At 52.1% G+C, this 24,400-nt stretch overlaps 1 protein-coding gene across 1 annotated transcript in view; it reads right to left on the bottom strand.

Annotated features, from left to right (window-relative positions):
• The window catches only part of ITGAX (integrin, alpha X (complement component 3 receptor 4 subunit)), a 29,185-nt gene extending 10,300 nt beyond the window's left edge, over positions 1 to 18,885 (bottom strand). Inside the window, 20 exon segments of the mRNA XM_011933639.1 lie at positions 1,666 to 1,807; positions 2,370 to 2,443; positions 2,532 to 2,663; positions 3,257 to 3,411; positions 3,549 to 3,712; positions 3,844 to 3,974; positions 10,863 to 11,072; positions 11,163 to 11,303; positions 11,485 to 11,627; positions 11,790 to 11,919; positions 12,086 to 12,159; positions 12,781 to 12,931; positions 13,538 to 13,691; positions 13,937 to 14,082; positions 14,172 to 14,302; positions 16,686 to 16,797; positions 16,920 to 16,990; positions 17,291 to 17,394; positions 18,020 to 18,125; positions 18,728 to 18,885. Of these exon segments, the coding sequence (XP_011789029.1) occupies positions 1,666 to 1,807; positions 2,370 to 2,443; positions 2,532 to 2,663; positions 3,257 to 3,411; positions 3,549 to 3,712; positions 3,844 to 3,974; positions 10,863 to 11,072; positions 11,163 to 11,303; positions 11,485 to 11,627; positions 11,790 to 11,919; positions 12,086 to 12,159; positions 12,781 to 12,931; positions 13,538 to 13,691; positions 13,937 to 14,082; positions 14,172 to 14,302; positions 16,686 to 16,797; positions 16,920 to 16,990; positions 17,291 to 17,394; positions 18,020 to 18,125; positions 18,728 to 18,764 (2,508 nt within the window). The 5' untranslated portion in view covers positions 18,765 to 18,885.
• Between the last annotated feature and the right edge of the window lie 5,515 nt (positions 18,886 to 24,400).

The following is a 24,400-nucleotide window of genomic DNA, read 5'->3' as shown; positions in this document are numbered from 1 at the left end:
AAGAAAGAAAGAAACCCACTCCTGATATGACTAATCTACTCTGGAGATAATAGTATTCATCCATTCATGAGGGCAAAGCCCTCATAACCTAATCACCTTTTAAAGGTTTCACCTTTCAACACTGTTGCATTGGGAATTAAGTGTCTAACATGTGAACTTTGGGTGATGCATTCAAACCATAGCAGAGTGAATAAGGAGGAGTACAATGACCCCCATGTCTGAGATTTGTTTTAAAATACTTTAGCTGGTCATGCACAGTGGCTCATGTCTGTAACTCCAACACTTTGGGAAGCTGAGATGGGAGGATTGCTTGAATCCAGGAGTTAGAGACCAGCTTGGACAGCATGGTAAGACCCCAACTCTACAAAACATTTAAAAATTAGCCAGGTATGGTGTGTGTGCATGTGGTTGTAGCTACTCAGGAGGCTGAGATAGGAGGATTGCTTGAGCCCAGCACGTCAAAGCTACAGTAAGCTGAAATTGTGCCACTGCACTCCAGCCTGTGTGACAGAGCAAGACCCTGTCTCACAAGGAAGGAAAGAAGGAAGGAAGGAAGGAAGGAAGGAAGGAAGGAAGGAAGGAAGGAAGGAAAGAAAGAAAGAAAATACCTTAGCAAAGGGGAACAACTGATGAAACAAATGTGGCAAAATGTTGCTAATTGTTGAATCTAGGTGACAAGTTTTGGGGAGGTTTGTTGAACTACTTTCTACTTTTGTAAATGTTTTAAATTTTTCATAATAACATTTTTCTTTTCTTTTTTTTTTTTTTTTGAGACAGAGTCTTGCTTTGTCGTCCAGGCTGGAGTGCAGTGGCACAATCTCAGCTCACTGCAACCTCCCCCTTCCGGATTCAAGCAATTCTCCCGCCGCGGCCTCCCCAGTAGCTGGGATTACAGGCGCCCGCCACCACGCCCGGCCAATTTTTGTATTTTTCGTGGAGATGGAGTTTCACCATGTGGGCCAGGCTGGTCAAACTCCTGACCTCAGGTGATCCGCCTGCCTCAGCCTCCCAAAGTCCTGGGATTACAGGCGTGAGCCACCACCCTGGCCATAATATTTTTGTTTAAAACATCTGTTTCTCTTTGACTCCCTGTGGTCCTAGTTCTGCATTCTAAAACAGAGATTGGCAAACAACAGCCACTACCTATTTTTATACATAAAGTTTTACTGCATTGCAGGTATATTCATTCATAAACTCATTCATGTCAATGGCTGCTTTCATTCCACAACAGCAGAGGTTAGCAGCTGTGACACAGACCACGTGGACCACAAAGTTGAAATATTTACTATCTAACCCTTTATAGAAAAAGGTTGCCAAGCCTTAATGTACAGCGACCAATAAATTCAACCCCTTGCTTCTACAGAACAGTGTTTTAAAATATTTGAAGGCTGAGATATGTTTTTCTTCAAAAGAGGAGTATTGATATAACAAGGAATAGAAAGACATTTGGGCAGGGTCCCCTCTGTCTCCACATTAGTGGCCTCTCAGGAAATCATTCCTGATAGTCAGTGTCCTTAAACTGCGATGCCCAAAGTTGAACACCGCACGAGCGGAGGCGTGCCCCAGATGGCACTACCACCTCCAAGCCCAGCCCAGGCTCTGAACCGCACAGGAATCTACACTAGTGCCCAGCCCAACCTCCTCCTCCTTCCCCAGAGGGAGCACCTGGCTCTCTGCCACATGGCGGTAGGACAGTCCTGCCGGGTGGGAGAAGGTGATGGTGGTTCCGTAGGAGTCTTCCCCGTCATTCCACACTATCACTTCTGCGTTCAGCTCCAGGTTACTCCCCACCAGCAGGGTCTTCAGGCTGGGTATCAGGGGTGGGGAAGGAGAAGATAATTCTGTGACTGAGGCTAGAAATGGTCTGGGATAAAATGGGGTGGGTGGGGATGTGGGAGATAGACAGGGGACAGGACACCTGGGTTCTTCTTCTCTCTTTTTTTTTTTTAAAAAAAAAACGCAGTGCTGATCTTTCACCCAGGCTGGAGTGCAGTGGTGTGATCATGGCTCACTGTGACCTCCAACTCCAGAGCTCAAGCAATCCTTAAGCTTCAGCCTCCTAAGTAACTGGGACTATAGACATGCTCTACTCAGCTGATCTTTTGTTGTTGCTGTTGTTTTGTTTTGTTTTTGTAGAAATGGGATCTCACTCTGTTGCCCAGGCTGATCCCTAACTCCTGGCCTCAAAAGATCCTCCCGCCTTGGCCTCCCAAAGTGCTGGGATTATAGGCGCGGACCACTGTGCCCAGCCAGGACACCTGGGTTTTGAGTATAGGATGAAACAATGTTAGGGAGAGCCAGAGACAGGAGTCCCAGATTCCAGGAAGGAGGCTGGGGCAGTAGGGCAGGTCTAAGGTGGGGGCACTCACCCTGGGAAGCTGAAGGAGATGCCTAGATTGTCCTGGCAGATATGGTCAGCTCCACAGTTCTTCTCAAAGGGGAGCTGCGTGGGAAGGCAATGGGGGGTTTTCTCCGAGACCCAGGCCCCACGCTGTGCGCCCTCTCTGGGAGACCCCAGCGCCAGGACTCACGGAGGCCATGAAGTATCTCTGAGCATCCGCGGCCAGCATAGGCCGCAGGTTTCTGAAGGCAGGGAGGGGCTCGCCCACCAGCGTGAAGTTCAGACGCAAGGTGATGGGGGTCACAGAGTCCTCCACGCAGGTCTGGGGGATGGGCGTGGGGAAGAGCGGAGGGTGAGGTGAGCGCTGTGCACAGCTGCGCTCAGCCCCACGCGCAGTTCTCATCCTGCCCCTGCCCAGCTCCCACGCGGCTTCCGCTACCTTCAGGGCCTGCTCAGCATCACCGCCTTCAGGAGGCCTCCCTGACACCCTCTCTGTTCTCTCCCCTGGTTTGCCTTTGTTTTTTTTTCTCCTCCCCACAGACCTCCGGATCAGCAATGACTGTTTTGGCCACCGCTATGCCCCCAGGGCAGGGCCTATCTCCCGGGAGCAGCTCGATAAATGCGTGTCCAGTGAGTGCCTGAAAACAAGCCCAGCCGGAAGCCGCAGAGCTCTCTCAGGCTGCCCAATTCTCTTTCCTGAAATCCAACCGTGTGGCCCCTGGCAGTTGCAGCCGATCTCATCACTTGTTCGCTCGCTCACTCACTCACTGGCTATGCAGTAAGCACCTCCTTCATGCCTGGTCCTGTGCTGGGCTGAGCCACAGGGAGGCTGGAATGCATGCAGCCTGTTCTGTCCCTGCCCTGCCTTCTGCCAGCCCCAGCGCGGCCGCCACCCATGTTCATGCCCAGACGCACCGGGAGCAGCAGGGTGAAGGTTTCACAGTATGTCTGCAGCCCGAGGACTTGGACTCGGCTCAGACTCCGGTTCTTTGTTTCCTGGAAGGTGGCACGGGGACTCAGGCGGCCAGGGTCGAGAGCCAGGTCCACCGTCAGAGAGCTTTGGAGGTCACCTGTAGGTGGTCACAGAAACGGCGTTGAGAGAGACAGGAACTCCTTGGGTGGACAACGGGCAGGGTGGGAGAAAGGCGTCTGGGGCTGGGGGACTCCAGAGGTCAGGGTGTCCTGGGTTGGAGGGGAGGGGACTCACGGCTCCCAAGCAGGTTCTTGGAACGTTTGTCAATGTAAAGGCAGATGCTGGACTGTCCCAGGATCTGGTCAGAGACCACCTGCTCCCGACACTCAAATGCAGACCTGGGGATCTCGGCAGGTTTGAACTGCATGCTCACCCCTACCCAGAGCACAGGTCTCGTCCTGCGGGCAGAGCACTGAGCTGAGGACAGGCCCTTGGCTCCTGGGAGCACCATGTGGGGTGGGGTGGGGGGTGGGCACCCCCATCTGGACCTAGGACCACCCGGGGAGCGTCCGAGAAAGGCTGCTCTCACCTGAGCAGGAGCACCTGGCCCCGGGCCCCCACGGCCAGGTCCACCAGTCCATCCTGGGTGAGGTCTTGACCCCCGCTCAGCGCCTGCCCAAAATACTGCAGGCCGGGGGAGAGCTGGGAACCGGCGATCCGCTGGCCAGAAGAGAAAACAGTGAATCAAGCTGGAAGGTGGGGGAAGAAGTTGGAAATAAGTAACAAGGGGGATATGGACGTAGGACCATCACAAAGGGAGAGAAGAGGTGAGTTGTGAACAGATGTCACCAAGAAGAACGTGAAAAGAGGAGGTAGGAGTTGGGAGATGATTGCTAAGAAACAGATGTAGGAGTGGAGATCGGAAGGGTGTCCTGGGGATCCAAGTGTCATTCATTCAATCAGTCTCTAGTTCCAGTTCTGACTCCTCCACGTACGAGCCACGAGGCCGTGGGCAAGGACTCAATCTGTCTGTGCCTCCGTTTCCTCATCTTTCATATAATGATACTATTAGCTCAGAGTTTAGCCGTGCGCGGGAGAGGAATTCCTACGGTTCTTAGAACAACACCCAGAATACGGCCAGCAGTCAATAATGTATCACAATGCGTATTAAGGCTGAAAGGGACCTTGGAGCTCGTCCAGCCTCACCTCCCTTGTTGCAAAGATGCAGGAGAGAGGTTGGGGACAGTGCCAACTCCATGTAGCCTTTAACAGGCCGACTCCAGACCCAACACCAGACCCTCTGACCCCAGGCCCAAGTCCCCTTTTTGTTTCTTGCTGTCACTCTGTCTCTTCAAAGGACAAGAAAAAGCCGGGGTGGACTGGGAGTGGTCACATCCACACGCACATCCACCCTCCTGGGCACTGCCTCCCCTGTAGAACCTATCACCTTCATTCCCAGTGCTCATGTTATGCCTGCTCCCTGGAAGAATGTGCCATTTAAATCTCTGTGCACCAATGGAACTGGCAGGCATTAAAAGTAATAATAATGGGTGGACACGGTGGCTCACGCCTGTAATCCCAACACTTTGGGAGGCCAAGGCGGGTGGATCACCTGAGGTCAGGAGTTCCAGACCAGCCTGGCCAACATGATGATACCCCGTTTCTACTAAATATACAAAAATTAGCCAGATGTGATGGCACACCTGCAATCCAAGCTGCTCAGGAGGCTGAGGCAGGAGAATCACTTGAACCCAGGAGGAGGAGGTTGCAGTGAGCGGAGATTGCGCCACTACACTCCAGCCTTGGTGACAGAGCAAGACTCTGTCTCAAAAAAAAAAAAGTAATAATAATGAGCCCGGCACACTGGCTTGTGCCTGTGGTCCCAGCTACTCAGGAGGCTTTGGCAGGAGGATCTCTTGAGCCCAAGAGTTCGAGGCTGCAGTCAGCTATGATTGCGCCACTGCACTCCAGCCTGAGGGACACGATGAGACTCTGTGTCTAAAAAATAAAAATTTAAAAAAGAAAAACAAAAGAAAAAAGAATAATAACAAAATAAAAAGAGAAATTTACCAATTACTGAGGGAGTCTAGAAAGGCTAGGTGTACCCCCTCTAAATCTAAAATAAAAGTTCAAAAATAAAAATAAAAAAATTTGATTGGTAAAAAATGCTAACGATCATTTAAGCCTTTAGCAAGGCATAATCTTTTTGCCTATGGAGGGTCTTGCTGATGGTGACACGGTGACACGGTTGACTGATCACAGTGGCAACTCCTGGAGGTTGGGGAGGTTATGGCAATTTCCTAAAATAAGACAGTGAGGAAGTTTGCTGCCCGGATGGACTCTTCCTTTCATGAAATTTCTCTGGAGCATGGGTTGCTGGTTGATAACATTTTACTCACAGTAGAGCTTCTTTGAAAGTTGAAGTCAATCCTCTCAAATTCTGTGCTCGTTTATCAACTACTTTTATATAATTTTTTTTTTTTTGAGACACACTTTCACTGTTGCTGGAGTGCAGTGGTGTGATCTCGGCTCACTGCAACCTTCGCCTCCCAGGTTCAAGTGATTCTCCTGCCTCAGCCTCCTGAGTAGCTGGGATTACAGAAAACCGCCACCACACCCGGCTGATTTTTTTAGTAGAGATGAGGTTTCCCTATGTTGGCCAGGCTGGTCTCAAATTCCCGACCTCAGGTGATTTGCCCACCTCTTGCCTCCCAAAGTGCTCGGATTACAGAGGTGAGCCACTGTGCCCGGCCTGTTTATGTAATATTCTTAATCTTGTGTCGTCATTTCAACAATTTTCATAGCATCTTCACCAGGAATAGATTCCATCTGAAAAAAAAAAACCACTTTATTTCCTCATCCGTAAGAAGCAGGTCCTCATCTGTGCAAGTTTCATCATGAAATTGCAGCAGTTCAGGCTCCACCTTCTAATTCTGGTTCTCTATTTCCACCACATCCGCAGTCACTTCCTCCCCTGAAGTCTAGAACCACTCAAAGTCATCCACGAGAATTGGAATCAGCTTCTCCTGAACTCTTGCTAAGTTGATATTTTGACCCCCTCTCGTGAATCATGAATGTTCTTAATGGCATCTAAAGTGGTGAATTTTTTCCAGAAGGTTTTCAACTGATTTTGCCCAGATCCATCAGAAGAATCACTATGTATGGCAGCCTTATGAAATGTATTTCTGAAATAATGAGACTTGAAAGTCGAAATTACTCCTTGGTCCATGGACTGCAGAATGGATGTTGGGTTTGCAGGCGTGGAAACAACACTAATCTCCGTGATCATCCCCATCAGAGCTCTTGGGTGACCAGGTGCATTGTCAATAAGTAGCAAACTTTGGAAAGAAATCTATTTTTCTGAGCAGCAGGTCTCCAGAATGGGTTTAAAACACTTACCCAACTATGCTATAAACAGGTGTGCTGTCTCCCTGGCTTTGCTCCATTTCTAGAGCACAGGAAGGGTGGATTTAGCATCATTCTTTAGGGCCCTGGAATTTTCCAAATGGTAAATGAGCACTGACTACAAACTTGAAGTCCTACCAGCGGCATTAGCCTCTAACAAGAGAGTCAGCCTGTCCTTTGAAGCTTTGAAGCCAGGCACTGACTTCTCTGAAAGTCCTAGATGGCATCTTCTTCCATCGAAGGCCGTCTCATCTACATTGAAAACCTGTTGTTGAGTGTAGCCACCTTCATCAGAGATCTTCTGGAGACTTGCTGTGCCTTCTCCATCTGTACTTGCTGCTTCACCTTGTACTTTTATGTTGTGGAGATTGCTTCTTTCCTTAAACCTCATGAATCCTGCTGACTTCCACCTCTGCTGACTTCCAGCTTTTCTTCTGTAGCTTCCTCACCTCTCTCAGCCTTCACAGAACTGAAGAGCATTCGGACCTTGCTCTGGATTTGGCTTTGGCTTAAGGGAATATTGTGGCTGGTTTGATCTTCTATCCAGAGCACTCAAAACTTCCTTCATAATAGCAATTAGGCTGTTTCGCTTTCTTATCATTCCTATGTTCACTGGAGTAGCACTCAATTTCCTTTAATAACTTTTGTTTTGCATTCAGAATTTGGCTGTTTGGTGCAAAACGCCTTCAGTCCGTCTTGGCTTTTGACATGGCTTCTTCACCAAGGTTAATCATTTCTAGGTTTTGATCTAACGTGTGAAATATGTGGCCAGACACGGTGGCTCACGTCTGTAATCCCAGTGCTTTGGGAGGCCAAGGCAGGCAGATCACTTAAAGTCAGGAGTTTGAGACTAGCCAGGCCAACATGGCGAAACCCCATCTCTACTAAAAATACAAAAATTAGCCAGGCATGGTGGCATGCACGTGTAATGCCGGCTACTCAGGAGGCTGAGGCAGGAGAATCACTTGAACCCCAGAGGGGAAGTTTCAGTGAGCCGAGATCACACCAGTGTACTCCAGCCTGGGTAACAGAGTGAGACCCTGCCTCAGTAAATAAATAGTGAGAGACATGTGACTCTTCCTTTCACTTGAACACTTAAAGACCATTGTAGAGTTATTATTTGGCTTAATTTCAATATTGTTGCATTGCAGGGAATGGGAATAGGGAGGCCAGAGGAGACGGAGAGAGAGACAGGGGAGCTATCGGTAGTGGAGCAGTCAGAACACACACATTTATGAAGTTCGCCTTCGTATATGGACATGGTTCATGGTGCCCCAAAACAAGGACAATGGTAACATCGAAGATCACTGATCACAGCTCACCATCACAGACATGATAATTTCAAAAAGTTTGAAACATTGTGAGAATTACCAAACGTAACACAGAGACACAAAGTGAGTGCGTGCAGCTGGGTAAACAGCACTGATAGACTTGCTCAGTGCAGGGTTGCTACACACCTTCAACGTGTAAAGAATGCAGTATCTGCAAAGTGTATAAAACATGTGCTTTGTGATGGGTCATGGGAGTTGGAATGAACTGTTCACAATTTCATGACAACATGTGGGCCCTTGTTATTCTCAACTGTCTTTCACCCTCTTTTTAGATTCCCCTTCAGTTGTTAAACTATATGTTTTTTGTTCATTTGTTTTGAGATGGAGTCTCACTCTGGCACCCAGGCTGGAGTGCAGTGGCGCAATCTCAGCTTACTGCTACTCCGACTCCTGGGTTCGAGTCATTTTCTTGCCTCAGCCTCCCGAGTAGCTGGGATTGCAGGCATGCGCCACCACGCACAGCTAATTTTTGTATTTTTGGTAGGGACGGGATTTCCCCACATTGGCCAGGCTGGTCTGGAACTCCTGACCTCAAGTGATCTGCCTGCCTCGACCTCCCAAAGTGCTGGGATTACAGGCGGTAGCCACTGCACCTGGCCAGTTGTTAAACTATCTTAATGATAATTAAAACAGATTATAACAACATGACACCTATTGTGTGCCAAGCACTGTGATAAGCACTTCATGCATACTAACTCATTTAATCCTCACAGCAGCAGTTCAGTAAGGTTGGTTCTATTAGTATCACCATTTTACCAGTGAGAAAACTGAGCACAGAGACAGTGAGTTACCTGTCAAAGATCACACAGCTGGTGTGTGACAGAACTGCAGGGACCTTCCCTGCCACTTTTTTCTTTTTGGTAACAGCTTTTTTAAGCTATAGACCACATAGCACAAAACTCACCCCTTTAAAGTATATGATTTAGTGGGTTTTGGTATGTTTACAGAGTTGTGAAACCACTACCACAATCCATTTTAGAACATTTCCACTACCCCAAAAAGAGACTCCATACCCATTCGCAGTCACCCTCATGCCCCTGACTTCCCCCCACACCCAGCCCTGTGAAACTGCTCATCTACTTTCTGTCTCTACAGATTTGCCTGTTCTGGACATTTGGCCTGAATACATGTGGCCTTCTGTGCCTGGCTTCCCTCACTTAGCATGTTTTATAGGTGGAATTGCCAGATCACATGGCAACTCTATGTTTAACTTTTTGTTTGTTTGTTTGAGACGGAGTTTTGCTCTTGTTGCCTAGGCTGGAGTGCAGTGCCACAATCTTGGCTCACCACAACCTCCACCTCCCAGGTTCAATCGAGTCTCCTGCCTCAGCCTCCCGAGTAGCTGGGATTACAGGCGCCCACCGCCACGCCCAGGTAGTTGTTTTTTTTTTGTTTTTGTTTTTTTGTATTTTTAGTAGAGATGGGGTTTCACTGTGTTGGCCAGGCTGGTCTTGAACTCCTGGCCTCAGGCAATCCACCTGCCTCGGCCTCCCAAAGTGCTGGGATTACAGGTGTGAGCCACTGTGCCCAGCCTATGTTTAATGTTTTGAGGATCTGCCAGACTGATTTCCAAAGCAGCTGCGTGGATTTACATTATCCCCAGCAGTGCGGGAGGATGCCCACTTCTCCCAGTCCTCACCAACACCTGTCATTATCCGTCTTTGTTTCTAGTCATTCCAGTAGGTAAGAAGTGGCATTTCGTTATAGTTTTGATTTCTGATGACTAATGATGTTGAGAATCATTTTATCCACTCAGTGGCCCTTTGTACCTCTTCTTTGGAGAAATGTCTATCCCTATCCAAATCTTTTTTTTTTTTTTTGACACAGGGTTTTGCTCTTTCACCTGGGCTGAAGTGAAGTGACGCAATCATAGCTCACTGCAGCCTCAACCTCCTGGGCTCAGGTGATCATCCCACCTCAGCCTCCCGAGTAATTGGGACTACAGTTACTACAGCACCACGAAGCCTGCCCAATTTTTAAATTTTTTTCTAGAGATGGGATCTCCCTATGTTGCCCAGGCTGGCCTGAAACTCCTGGCCTCAAGTGATCCTCCTGCCTCAGCCTCCCGAAGTGTTGGAATTACAGATGTGAGCCACCTGGAGCAGCCCCTTTGCCTATTTTTTAACAGGGCTTTCTTGACTTTTGCCAAGGAAAGCAGCCCTTGTTCTCAGGGAACCCTGCTCCCTTGGGTGGAGGGTGGCTGCAGGGATGGGTACACGGTGGGACCTTGATGGCAGAAAGGGAATAAAATCATGTAGCATCCAGGGAGGCGAGGAGCAAGTGGAAGGGTAGGTTGAAACGACTGGACCTAAGTGGTGAGCAGCAGGGAGCCCGGAGACTGCACGCCAGGTTGGAGGTCAGGAGGCCGGAGCACCCTTCACCGTCCCGGACCCACTCTGAACCTCTGGCAAATCAAGGCTCTTGTCTTCCCAGTGTCCCACATTCTATCTATAAAATGGGTTTTCTGCGCCTGACCTGTGTACCTTGTAAAACTGGCGAGGGGCTGGGCGTGGTGGCTCACACCTATAATCCCAGCACTTTGGGAGGCCGAGACAGGCGGATCACCTGAGGTCAGGAATTCGAGACCAGCCTAGCTAACATGTCGAAAGCCTATCTCTACTAAAATACAAAAAATTCACCAGACATGGTGGTGCATGCCTGTAATTCCAGCTACTCCAGAGGCTGAGGCAGAGAATCGCTTGAACCTGGGAGGCGGAGGTTGCGGTGAGCTGAGACCGCACCACTGCTACAAGGTGCTCAGAGCTGGGCAAGGGAGGTAGGAAAAGGTAAAAAGGGACAGTTTTCCTGTATGACAGAGCGGGAGAGGCAAGGAGGAGGCTGCTCTAATGACAGAAGCGGGACACGGCCTCACCTGGCTGTGGGAAGGGCCGATGCTAGGTCCCAAGGCTCCGTGAAACAGGTAGACAGCACCCTGGTTCTCTTCCTCTCCTGGGGCCCCGATGACCACGTCCATCAGCTTGTCCCCATTCACGTCCCCCAGCACTGTCAGAGCCGCCCCAAAGCGACCCCAGGGATGGCCCTGCTCCCCATGGAGAACAGCATCACACCACCACCTTCTCCACTGCAGAACGAAAGCAGTGCCAGGTCCAACCTGGGCAACCCCTCCACCCACACTGGACCCCACCCAGCCCAGGTCCCATCAGCCACTCACCCCCCTGGGCAAGGGACACACGGACACCTGGCCCCCTCGGGTCTGCTCGTAGTAATGGGGGGCCCCGATGAGGATCAGGTCAGTGCTGCCATCACCATCCACATCCACAGAGCAGAGGGAGGCCCCGAAGTAGGAACCGATCTGTGGGGCAGAGCCTGGGTCATGCTGCCTGTCCCCGCCAGAGGCAGCCCTGTGGGCCAGGTCCCACCTCTCCCCAGGTACCAGGACCTCCCCCAAGCCCCCCAAAGCCCCTCCATCCTCTTCCTGGCCCCAGCCACTGTCCCCACCCTCATCTTCCCCTCTGGCTTCTGTCACGCCCAACCTGTGTCCCCGTGACTTCGGCCTTCAGCCTCCATTGCCCGGACACCTGGGTGAAGACGGCAGCCTTCCCGGTATGCTGGTAGCGGGGGGCCCCCAGGACCAGGCTCTGCACCCCTTTCCAGAGAGCCAGCTCCGTGGAGTAACCTGAGGGGCCCAGGTCTCAGCACAAAGGCCCCCATTCCCCCCACCCAGAACCCTGGACCCCCACTTCAGGCTGCACAGCCCCCATCTCCCCTCCCCAGAACCCTGGACCCCACCCTAGGCAGCGCATCTCCCACCTGTCCCCAACCCCTGGTCGTTTCTCACCCAGGTAAGAGTCCCTCATGTCCACATTCTCCTGAGACATGTTGATGAAGGTGGGGTTCGTATTTGGGGGATACAGGAAGGCACCTCCAGACCAGGTGAAGCTCCCCACAGCCCCCAGAATGGGGCCATCCTGGGAGGAAAGGATTCCAGGACTGAGCAGAGGCCGGAGCAGGAAGACAGCATGTACAAGAGATACGCCTGCCGCCCGTGCCCCTTACCCATCTGACACCCACCCTGGCCTTCCCTGCTCCCTCCTCCCCTCACCGCACATCATCGGCCTAAGGGGCCCCACTCACAGGTGTGAACACAGCGCTGAAGCCCTCCTGCGCCATCTCCAGTTCGAAGGAGCTACTGCTTGTGGTCTCCGTACCTGGGGAAAAGTATGACGCTCGAGTGCCAGGGAGGGAGATGAGCTTTGCCAGGTCTAAGAACACTTCAGCTTTAGGAGAAGCTAAGACTGGAGGCCCAGGGAGGGCTGATGCCTATGACAGGGAACAGGCTCTGCCCTCCAGATCAGCTCCAATTTCAGGGCCCCCCTTTGCTCCATGGATGTGGACAGCGATGGCAGCACCGATCTGGTCCTCACCAGGGCCCCCCCACGGGTCTACGAGCCGACCCGAGGGGGCCAGGAGTCCGCGTGCCCCTTGCCCAGGGGAGTGAGTGGCTGGTGGGACGTGGGCTGGGTAGGTCCCAGTGTGGGTGGAAGGGTCTCCTGGGCTGGGCCTGGCACTGCTTTTTGTTCTGCAGTGGAGCCGGTGGTGGTGTGAGATCATTCTCTGTGGGGAGCAGGGCCATCCCTGGGGCCACTTTGGGGCAGCTCTGACAGTGCTGGGGGACATCAGTGGGGACAAGCTGACAGACGTGGCTATCGGGGTCCTGGGAAAGCAGGAGAACTGGGCTGCTGTCTACCTGTTTCACGGAGCCTTGGGTTCTAAGTGGAAAAGTGTTACGACTAAGGAGTCCCCAAGCTAAGAGCTCCCTTCAGATTCACCTTCAATGGCAAAGATCTTCTCCTTCAGCTGGTTTTGAATATCTTTCAGAGCATCAAAGTCCTCCACTTTAAATATGTGTTCCTGGGAGGGCTTCGATGCAATGTCATTTAATTCTTTCCAAGAGTTTTTGTTTTGAAAAGCTGATCCAACCTGTCTCCAGAAAAGATCAACTCAGTAAAAATCATAAATCGAATGTTTCTGTGTGCACTGGGTGCAACATCCTCCGATAACCCCACAAGATCAACATGGTCACACCCCATGGACACAGGAGAAACATGAGGCCCGGACGGCATCAGGGAGTTTAGGAGAAAGGATCATGGTCTCCAGTCTGGGGCAGAGTTTTCATCCTGAAGGCAGTAAGAGCCGAGAGAGCTGGTGTTTCTGTCCTTGAAAGGTATGTTGTTGGCGGTGGTTCACACCTGTAATCCCTGAGCTTTGGGAAGCCAAGGTGGTAGAATTGTTTGAGGCCAGGAATTTGAGACCAGCCTGGGCAACATAGCAAGACCCCATCTCAACCAAAAAAATAAAAAAAAAAAGCCAAGTTTGATGGCACACGCCAGTGGTCCCAGCTACTGGGGAGGCTGGGGTGGAAGGATCACTGGAACCCAGGAGTTCGAGGCTGCAGTGAGCTAGGATTGCACCACTGCCTGAGTAATAGAGCAAGACCCTGTCTCAAAGAGAAAAGAAAATAAATAGAAAAGGAAGTTGCCCTGAGAGGAAGCCGTGGGAGAAGGGGGAAGCCGTCCCATGCCCTACCCCAATTGCATAGCGGATGATGCCTGCTGCATCAGCCATGGGGATGACATCCTTATAATCCAGGCTGTCGCCTTCTTTCTTCCCATCAGTGATGACAATGAGAATTTTAGTGGCATCCCCACGGGCCCCATGTGAGGCCTGGAACAATTGGTGCCTATCAGGAAAGAAGAGATCTTAAGAGGCCTGTGAACAAAACCACACTAGCCCCTGGTGCCCTTGTGAAAATGAGAAGATGCCTTTTCCTTTGGGAGGCCCTAGTCCCACCCAGAGGCCCAAGCTTGGCAAGGGTATTACGGGCTGGATTTCAGTCCCTGACTGTCCCCTTCTCGTGGAGACAGATGAGGCCCAAGGGAAGACCTGGGTGCTTTGGGACTGTGCCTGGAAGAAGTCAGGACTCACACGACTTTTTGGATGGCAGTGGCCGTGTGTGTGAACCCTCTCAGTTGGTGAACAGAAGCCAACAGGCCGAGGGGGTTTGAGGTGCGCCTGAATTTCTCAAAAGTGAAGTGTACGTAGAATTCACTGGAGAACTGCATCAGGGAAAACTGGGAGAAGCACACAGGGCCGGGGCTGAGGCCATTTCACCAGGATCCAAGCACCTGCCCCCAGCAGCCTCCCTGCCCCAAAGGCACACCTGGGTGCTGGGTCTCTGGAACTGGCTTATCACAGCTCTCACGAAGTTCATCATCGTGGCAAAGTTGCCGGGGGAGATGCTGCCTGAGCCATCAATCAGGAACACAATGTCCAGCTCCTGTCTTGGGCACTCTGGGGAAGGAGGTGGCACCGGTCCTCCAAGAGACACTCCCAGAGCGCAGGACGATGGCCTCCTGGCCACAAGAGCTCACTCTCCCAAAACCCTTCCTCCCCTAAGCCCCTAGTCTGGCGATGGGAGTCAGACTCCATACCCTGGGTCCTCTCCTCATCGGGGGCAGGACTTCCCTAACCCCCTGCCTGGAACAAGGCCCTTCATTCTCTTAAAGTTGCATAAAGAGGCTGTGATGGGCCGGGCGCAGTGGCTGACACCTGTAATCCCAGTACTTTGGAAGGCCGAGGTGGGCGGATCATGAGGTCAGGAGATCGAGACCATCCTGGCGAACATAGTGAAACTCCATCTCTACTAAAAATACAAAAATTAGCTGGGTGTGGTGGCATGCACCTGTGGTCCTAGCTACTCTGGAGGCTGAGGCAGAATTGCTTGAACCCAGGAGGTGGAGGCTGCAGTGAGCCGAGATCGCACCACAGCACTCCAGCCTGGCAACAGAATGAGGTTCCATCTCAAAAAAAAAAAAAAAAAGAAAAAAAAAAAAAGGCTGTGATGAAGCTGCTCACCCCTGTGCAGCCAGCCCTGTCGATAAAAAAAAGTGAAGGTCAGACTGGGTGCAGTGGCTTACGCCTGTAATCCAAGCACTTTGGGAGGCCTAGACAGAAGAATTGCTTGAGCCCAGGATTTCAAGATCAGCCTGGACAACATAGCGAGACCTCACATCTACTAAACATTGTTAAAAATCAGCTGGGCCTGGTGGCTCTTCTCTGTGGTTCCAGCTACTCTGGAGGCTGAGGTGGGAGGATCACTTGAGCCCAGGAGTTGGAGGCTGCAGTGAGCTGTGATTGTACCACTGCACTCCAGCCTCAGTGACAGAGTAAGACTGTCTCTAAAAAAATAGAAGAAAAAAACAAAACAAAACAGGAAGATTTCTCCAATGCAGACGGTAGGAAGCAGAGGGCCTCCCCCTCCACCCTGGATATCTGTGCGCCTCCCTGGACCCATTCCTCCTTCCTCCCTCAATGTCACCCCATCCAGCAATGATACAAACTGGCACCAGTTCCTGGCCAGTGTTTGTCCTCACTGCTCAGTGCTGAATGGTAGTTTTGTTAATTTTTTTTTTTTAATTGAGACGGAATCTCACTGTCACCCAGGCTGGAGTGCAGTGGTGCCATCATAGCTCCCTACAGCCTCCAACTCCTGAGCTCAAGCGATTCTCCTGCCTCAGCCTCCCCAGTAGTTGGCACTATATGTATGTAACACCATGCCCAGCTACTTTGTATTTTATATTTATTTTTTGTAGAGATGAAGTCTCACTATGTTGCCCAGGCTGGTCTCAAACTCCAGGCCTCAAATGACCCTCCTGCCTTGATTGTTAATATTTTAAACAAATCATCACAGGCAACAGCCACACACTGGGCCTGTTCTGTTCTCAGCTTAAATACAGGACCCCACTCCCCTCCTGTGTGAAGGCAGCGTCTATCCTGGGAAGAGGATGCTCTTACAGCACCTGGAGAGGAGATCCCCTTCCATGCGACCGCTCAGCATCCTCTCTGCCCCAGAGGCCTCCACCGGAGAGACAGGTGTCCTGGGCATTCTGATGAGTGCCCAGGCTCCTGTGGATGGAGTCTGGACCCACGGAGGTGCTGGAAGGGGCACCCTATTTGCAACCAGATGTCAGTCTCACCAAGGGCTTGAGAGCAAATGTGAAACCAAGGGGAGGCCTCAGCCTGCCAGGTCTGAAAAGCCCACTGTTCCGCTTCCTTATCCTTCTTCCCCATCAGCACCAGGGAAGCCAGGCCCTGCGTCTCAACCTGCATGTGCACACGCACACACACACATACATGCACACACATGCATGTACATGTGTGCATGCGCACATGTATACACACACATATGTATACACACATGCACACACACACACACACACACACACGTTGCTCACACTGCACTTTCACTGACCTTTCCTAAACTACTGCGCAAACCAATTGGTCATATCCCAGGACCCACTGGATGAAAATAGATCCTCTTCTCTAAAAATAACAGCAGCTGGCCTTCATGGGGCTGTCACCTGGTACTAGCTGCTGTGCTACTCCCTGGCCATGAATCATCCTATGTTACTTTCAGTGCTGGGTGTGTTATTCTCCCCATCCAACAGATGAAGAACGGATGCTTGGAGAGGTTAAGGTCACAGGAAAGGTCCAGCGGCGGGCCAGGAACGGGCAGGGTGTGCGGGCGGCAGTGTCGGGAACCACTGCGACACGTGGTAACTCTTTTTCCAGATCCCTTCTTCCTGATCCACTCTGGCAAGACTGTCTCTAGCCCACCGTCCCCCCAATTGGATGCGCATGAGCTCCTCAAAGACTTGGTGGTCCTGTCACTCACCCTGCCCGGACGCCGGGAGCCTCTGGGTGAGCTGGGTGGGGGCCAGGAGGAAGCAGAGTCCGGTCAGGTACATGTTCCTCCCACACCCGTGGTGCACGGTGGGGCCGCAGGCCTGGGGACACAGCGGGCTGCTGGGGGACTGCTCCCGCTCCCTCCCACCCTTGCATTCCAGCACCTCCACCCTACAAGAGACTCCCAGGCCCCGCGGCCCCGGCTCCTCCCTCCCTTCCTCACCAGCAGCTGGGGGGGGCTGGTGGTAGCCGCCAGGGACAGGCCCAGGGACATGTTCACGGCCTCCGGGGGGACTGCAGGGACAGATATGTGCATGGTCACTTTCGGGGGTACAGAGAAGGCTGTGGAAGAGCTGGGCAGGGGTCACCTCCACCTGGGAGACAAGGTCTGATGGTGAAGGGAGCTGTCCGGTTTTCACAGAGCTGCAGGGGTGTGATGAGCGGGGAGGCCTTAAGAGGCCAGGAGGCATGTCTGAGGGTGAGGGTCTCAGACACGGCAAAAGTTGGAAGTGAAACTCCGGTGAGCCCCACGGGCCCCTGGAGCTGGGGAGCCTGGTGGCCCTGCCCTGGGTCCCAGGAGGGGCGGTGACTCACCCTGCAGGCCAATGGGCTCACAGGCCCCGGTGCTGTAGCCGCACTGGTAGAGGCCGCCCGTTTGGTTGGCAGCTGTTCTCTCTTGGGGGGCTCCAACCACCACCCTGCGAGGAGACAAAGAACACTTCAGGTAAGAGTGTGGACGCTGCGGCACGGCTGCCGCTCCGGCGAGTGTGCGTTCCCTCTCTAAACCTCAGCTTCCTCATCTGCAAGATGGATTTTCATCCTTGAAATTCCACGTGGAAGGGATTTCTGTCTGTTGGATTCTCTGGCGTGTGGAGACAATAAACATTTGTTGAGTCTGGGTGTGGTGGCTCACACCTGGAATCCCAGCACTTTGGGAGGCTGAGGTGGGAGGATCGCTTGAGCCCGGGAGTTTGAGACCAACACAGGCAACATAGTGAGACCCTGTCTCTCTATATTTTTAAATGTATAGAAAAAAAGAAAGAAAAAACAAGTAAGTGTTTGGTGCACGACTGATTCCTACTCACAGGTTGTCGTGTGGACTCAGTCAGTGTCCACCTATGATGAGCCTGGCACTGCACTTACTGCTCTGTAAATGTTAGCTGTGAGGCCGTGCCTGCTTTCAGGGCAAATCTTCATTAGCCAGGAGAGTCGCTACACCAGACAGAGAGGAGAGTTTGCAAATAACAGGGCAGGGCCAGGGCACGGGGCCCTGAGCAGGGAGAGGATGGATGGAGCCGAAGGCCAGCGCCACCTGGGCCTCACCAGGAGTTGGCATACTGGACCACACTGTCTCCAAACCCAGCGCTGTCCACACGGAAGGCTGTCAGCTCCTCTATGTCCAAGTTGAAACCCAGAGAAGTTGCTAAGGCTGGGAAAGAGGTGGGAAGAGAGCTTTGGAGAAGGGTCTTCCTCCTGCCTGGCCGCCCTCTACCCCCAGCCCCAGCGCCCCAATCTCCCCTCTGAGCCTGATGCCCAGGGTGCCTGGGTCTTCTGGACACCCAACTCATCCCCTTCTCTCCTTCCCAGGGTCCAGGGAGGCCCCTTGCCCACCATCCGCTATCGAGTTTCAGTTCTCCATTTCTGCAGAGCAGTACCCAGGCTCTAAAAAGGATCTTTCCCCAAAGTGCCCCTCAAGTGCTATGAGAGAGACTCCAGGAAAACTTGGGTACCAAAGCATTCTGTCCACAGAGCACAAGCTTGGCACATTCTATCTATTTTTAAAATCTCTGGAGTGTCGAGACAACTGGCCTCTCTTCCAGCATCTCTGGAACTCCCCCAAAGTTGGTTCATCAATATCCTCTCCCTCCGCAAACTCCAAATTTCAAACCCTATGTGCCAGCCTCTCCCTCATGCTTGACTCAGTCTCTCTTCCTACCCAGATCCTAAACCCCCAGCCTGAGCCCCCATTTCAAGGCCCTGGCTCCCTTGGACCTGGGTCCCCAGCCCTACTTCACTGGGGCCTAGGCTCACCTGTGAACAGGAGGAGCGCTGCCCTGGTCCTGGTCATGACTAGAAGGTCAGACGTGGAGCTCTGAGCTCCTGGGCCGTTGCAGGAAGAGCTGGACCAAGGTACTGAGGAAGCAAGTGGGCAGAGAGGTGGCCAGGGGCAGGAAGAAGGTTGTCAGCATGAGTCAGAGGGGGCGGGCAGAGAACGCAGCTGATCCGAGGATGGGCCGGCCGCCCACACACCCCCAACCCCACCGCAGTCTCTCATCAGATGACTTGGCTTGATGCCCTTTGCTTGGGTGGATGCAAATCCCTGCTCTGCCCCTCCCAGGCTCCCCCTTGACTGCCAGAAGGCACCCCTTGACCTTGAAATTTCAGCCGGACTGGAGGGGGGTGGGGCAGATGCCAACCCCTCAGGACCCTAAAGGAAACCCTGGTGGGAGCCCTTCACTCTGGCCTGGAAAATCTGGGCCAAGGAGTGGGGCATCCGGGTCCCTAAGAGGAGCACAGAGCGAGTATTTGTTCATTTATTCATTCTCTCATTTATTCATCATTTATTCAAGATGCCTAATTTGAGCCTGGAGACGCAAGCCCTCTGCTAGATGGGGAAGAAAATATAAACCACAAAGCCCCAGCCCTGGGGTCAGTGGAGAGGCAAATTTATAAACAGCAAGATCCCCCCGCTGTGAGGGGGAAATGCAGAGACCACAGGGTGCCTCACCCAGGCTGAGAAGGTGTGGCTTTCTGAGAAGGCTTCCTGGAAGAGGTGGCCCTTGAGCTGAGCACTGAAAGCAACCGAAGTCGGGAGGTGACAGGGCAGCCAGACATGGATGAGGCAGGGGACAGGAGGGTCTGTGTGTGAAATCAGCGATGGGAACCAGACAGTCAGGGTGGTCAGGGCCACTGGGAGGAAAGGTCAGGGCCACTGGGAGGAAAGGAAGGGGAAGCAGGCCCCAGTCCCTGGAAGCCCCCCTAATATACATCAATTTTTTTTTTTTTTTTTTTTTAATTTCAGAAACAGGGTCTTGCTCTGCCACCCAGGCTGGAGTGCAGTGGTGGGATCATAGTTCACTGCTGCTTCGAACTCCTGGGCCCAAGGGATCCTCCTGCCTCAGCCTCCCAAGTAACCAGGACTATAGGATTGCACCACTGCACCTGAATATATATATGTGTGTGTGTGTGTGTGTATATGTGTGTGTGTGTGTGTGTATATGTGTGTGTGTGTGTGTGTGTGTGTGTGTGTGTGTGTGTATATATATATATATATTTTTTTTAGTAGCGACAGAGTTTCCCCATGTTGGTCAGGCTGGTCTCAAACTCCTGGTCTCAATCAAGCCTCCTGCCTCAGCCTCCCAAAGTGCCGGGATCACAGGTGTGAGCCACCGCACCTGGTGAGGATACATTGATTTTGTCCTGAGGGTAGAGGGGAGCATTGAAGGGAATTCATGAGGACTGAGATCTTCACATTTTCATTTTAGAAAGTGGGTTATATGGGCATGGTTTGTTTGGGAAGCAGCTGGAGACTGATTTGTCAGGAGAGAGATGTTGGGGGTCTGCGGGGTGGGTAGACTGCTGACTGTGGGGATGGGCTGGAGGCTGATTGATCACTGCAGGGAGGACAGAGGTGATGGAGGAGGAAGCGTGGGGGTTAGGCCAATCTCAGTTTTGAGGAAAACAGAGCGTAGTGTTTAAGAGCTTGGACTATTTCAACCTCTCTGTGCCTCAGTTTCCTCATCTGCAAAATGGGAATGATCACGAAAGTCCACACCCCTTGTCGTTGCTGGGAGAGTTGAGTGGTGTGGAGGGCTCAGGAGAGCGGGTGGGAACCTGGGCTGGCAGCTGTGATCATTGCTGTGCTATGACAGCCGTCCTGGTGGAAGAGGGCATCCGTGGAGCCTCCGAGAGAGAGGTCAGAGGTAGTTGGGTGTGTGGGTCTGGACCTCAGAAACAGCCTTGGATTCTGGGCCCATCAGCAGAAGTGCTGGGTGAGGTCCTGGTGAGAGTGTGATGAGGGAGGAGCATGCAGGCCTCGGAAACAGCAGTGGTGGCTGCAGAGCAGGAGATGCTGAAGACTGAGGAGGCCCACAGAGAGGCAGGAGGAGGCCGGGAGAGAGACGGGCAGGCCGGACGGGGGACATGAACCATGGCGCAGCCTGCCAAACATCCAGTGAGGCAGGAGATGAGGAGGTCCCCGGCTCTGGTAGCAGAGGCCATCAGAGATCCCACCGTGGGCCACGCCGGGAAGGCAGGAAGGCCAGGCTGGCATGGGCAGAGGAGGGGCCAGCACGAGGAAGGCGGCAGCGCTGTCACCTGGAGTGACAGCCTCGGACACACTTCCAAGCAGCATGGCTGGGAGAGGGCCCTGGAGAAAGGGAAAGACAAGGAAAACTGCAGAGAGAGAAGATGGAGGGTTGAACGCCAAGAAGGAAACAGAGACAGAAAATCCCCAAAAAGAGGAAGAAGTAGTGCAAGTTCTGGAGAGGATAAAAGAGGAACTGGCAATTGGGGATGTGGAGGGCTGGGCTTGTGGGCAGGATGAGGGCCAGAGAGCCCTCGCCTTTGAGGAGGCCATGATCCCAGCCTTCTCGACACCCCCTTTCCCTGGGTTGAGGTCCACCTCTGGAGGAGGAGGCAGGAGAGGAGGACCCCAGACGCATGAAAGACCCCCTCTCCTCTCAAGCTGCCCACCGACTTCCACCATGCCCTGGGCTCAGTCAAGGTGAACTTGAATTGGAAGAAAGCTATGGTGAGATCACTCGCTTTTGGAACAGACAACTCAGGTTCAGCAAAAAGGAAGACAGGACGTGTCCTCAACTCACCCCACCCCCTTCTTACAGGTGAGAGCAGTGGGGCTGCAGTCAGGACCTCAGGGTGTCTAAAACTCATAGCCCCACTTCAGTGAATCATGACTGTGAGGTTTCCAGAGAAAGGATGGCAGCTGGGGAAATGATGTAAGCGAGGAAGGAGGGGGCTGCCCGTCACCCATCTCCTCAGCCCCGTGGGGCTCTGAGTCAGCAGAGCCCAGTTCCCCATCTAGCCTCCTGGGGTGCTCAGAGCCCAGACTGAGCCCATGGCAAGAGGTCAAGGGCAGAGGGAGGGTCTGGGGGAGTCTGGAGAGTAGCCAGCCTGTCTTGGGCTGATCCTCACCATCCCTGCTCCATCCCTGAACCCAGGGACGCTGGTTGAAAAAGGTTCCAGCAGGGCAACAGGTCAGGGGGGTATGGTTCTGACACAAACAGGGGAGGAGGTAGATATGGAGAAGCCAGATCGGATGCTGCTGCCTTAATTCGGATCTGATTTGCCTAAGTGGTACTGAAAAATCTGGGGTCTATCTCCTGTGTCCTTTGTTTTCTGTGGAAAGAAGAGAACAGAAACCTGGTGGGCAGAAACCCTCGGATTTCTGGTCCGTTTTTGCCCCTTGTTCACCCACGAGGCCCAAGTGGAGTTACCCTAAAGTTTCTGCCCTTCCTCTACCTGCCTGCAGTCACTCTCACTTCTCTCTTTGAAGGACAATCCCTGCTCCACCCCCACATTTTCTTAAAATACAATTTATTTTAATTCTAAAGTGTAGAAATACACACAAACAGAGGTACTCGGGAAGACGCTGTGCTCCAAAAACACCCTGAAGGCCTGGCGTTCTGGTGTGGTGACAGTTTGGGAGCACCGTCTGGGAAGCTCGGGAGGCGGAAAGGAGAAGCAGGCATGGGGTAACGATGGGGTAACAATATCGGGCGGCCGACACAGGAGCTGCCATGATGACATTTACAGCACCACGTACTTTATTTATTTTCTTAGTAAAAACAATTTTTTTCTTCTCTCTTTTTTATTTATTAATTTTTTTAGTAGAGATGGGGTTTCTCTATGTTGGCCAGGCTGGTCTTGAACTCCTGGCCTCAGGCGATCAACCTGCCTCAGCCTCCCAAAGTTCTGTGATTACAGGCATGAGCCACCTCACTCAGCTTCTTTTATAAAATTTTAGATTCAGCAGGTACATGTGCAGGTCTATTACACAGGTATATTGCGGGGTACTGAGGTTTGCACTTCTGTTGATCCTGCCACCCAAATAGTGAGCAGAGTATCCGATAAGTGGTTTTTCAACCCTTGCTCCCCTCCCTCCCTCTTCCCTTCTGGAGACCCCAGGGTCCGTTGTTCCCATCTTTATGTACATGTGTACCCAATGTTTAGCTCCCACTTATAAATGAGAATGTGCAGTATTTGGTTTTCCGTTCCTGTGTTAATTCACTTAGGACTATGACCTCTAGCTGCATCCATGTTGCAGCAAAGGACATGATTTCATTCTTTTTCATGGCTGCATAGTATTCCATGGTGTGTGTAGCATGTTTTCTTTAACAAATCCACCATGGATGGGCACCCAGGTTGATTCTACGTCTTTGCTATTGCACTTTATTTATACTAGCTAATCGAACTCTCACAGAAGTCCTGTGACAGGGACTGCTGTCACCCCTATTTAACAGATACAAAACTGAGGCCCTGAGAAGTTGGGTCATCTGCCTCAGGTCACCCAGCTAGTGCGGGCTGAGGACAGGACTCAAGGTGCTAGAGTCTTGACTATTTTGCTAATGACTTTACTTCCTCCTCTCTGCCCTAAAGGCTGCTTGTGTCATATTTGTTCTCTCAACCATTCATCCCACACACATGGGCTGCCCACATGACCCAGGCTCTGTGCTGGCCACTGTGAGAAGCAAGACAAACAGGAAAGGGTCTCAGCCCTCACAGAGTCACACCCCAGAAGGAGATTACACCCCAGAAGTTTTACTAGACAGTAGAGTGACCCAAGGAAGGAAGTGATTAGCTCTGCTTGATGAATTGCAGAGGGAGGGGCTTGAGATGAATGAGGCAGTGCCTGATGCGCCAGGGGCTGGGCAGGGACTGCTGCCTTCCACACACTGGGGCAGTGTCCTTCTAACATTTCCTTTATTGTTTTGTTTTTCAGAAACATAGTCTTACTCTGTCACCCAGGCTGGAGTGCAGTGGTGTGATCAGAGCTCACTGCAGCCTCAACCTCCTGGGCTCAAGTGATCCTCCCAATTCAGCCTCCTGAGCAGATGGGACTACAGGTGTGCACCACCATGCCTAGATAATTTTTAAATGTTTTGTGAAGTTGGGGGTCTTGCTGTGTTGCCCAGGCTGGTCTTGAACTCCTGGCCTTAGACGATCACCCCCACCACGTCAGCTTCCCAAAGTGTTGAGATTATAGGTGTGAGCCACCATGCCCTGCAGTTTTAACCCTTTTATCCCCAGTTCTTCACACAATGCATGATACATGGGAGGCACACAATCCGTACTTGGCTCATGAATAAGTGAAAGAATGGCAGAGTGTTATCCAGGCAACACAAGGATCTGATAGTTCCAGTCCCAGTCACTATTGCAGCTCAGTTATGTGCCTGGGAAACAGCATTTGCTGCAATTGTTCTAAGCTAAGGGTGGGGGATGGGAAGTTAATAATCAGTCTTTCTCAGTGAAGAATAAAAGGTGACACTCTCTAGATGAGAGTTCATTGAAGGGAGATACTGCATCTCACTTCTCCTTGTCTCTCCAACAATGGGCATTGGATACCGAGCAGATACAACCAGGGGTCAGTTCCTGTCTGTGGGTGTAGGATGGATAGGTGATGCGAGGGTGAATGGGTTTGTGTGTGGACAGGTGGATGGATGAAAGGATGGGGTGGTGGGTGGA

The sequence above is a fragment of the Colobus angolensis genome, unplaced genomic scaffold (assembly GCF_000951035.1).
Source record: "Colobus angolensis palliatus isolate OR3802 unplaced genomic scaffold, Cang.pa_1.0 Scaffold128, whole genome shotgun sequence".
NCBI classification, from domain to species: domain Eukaryota; kingdom Metazoa; phylum Chordata; class Mammalia; order Primates; family Cercopithecidae; genus Colobus; species Colobus angolensis.
This window is presented reverse-complemented; position numbering and strand designations above follow the sequence as displayed.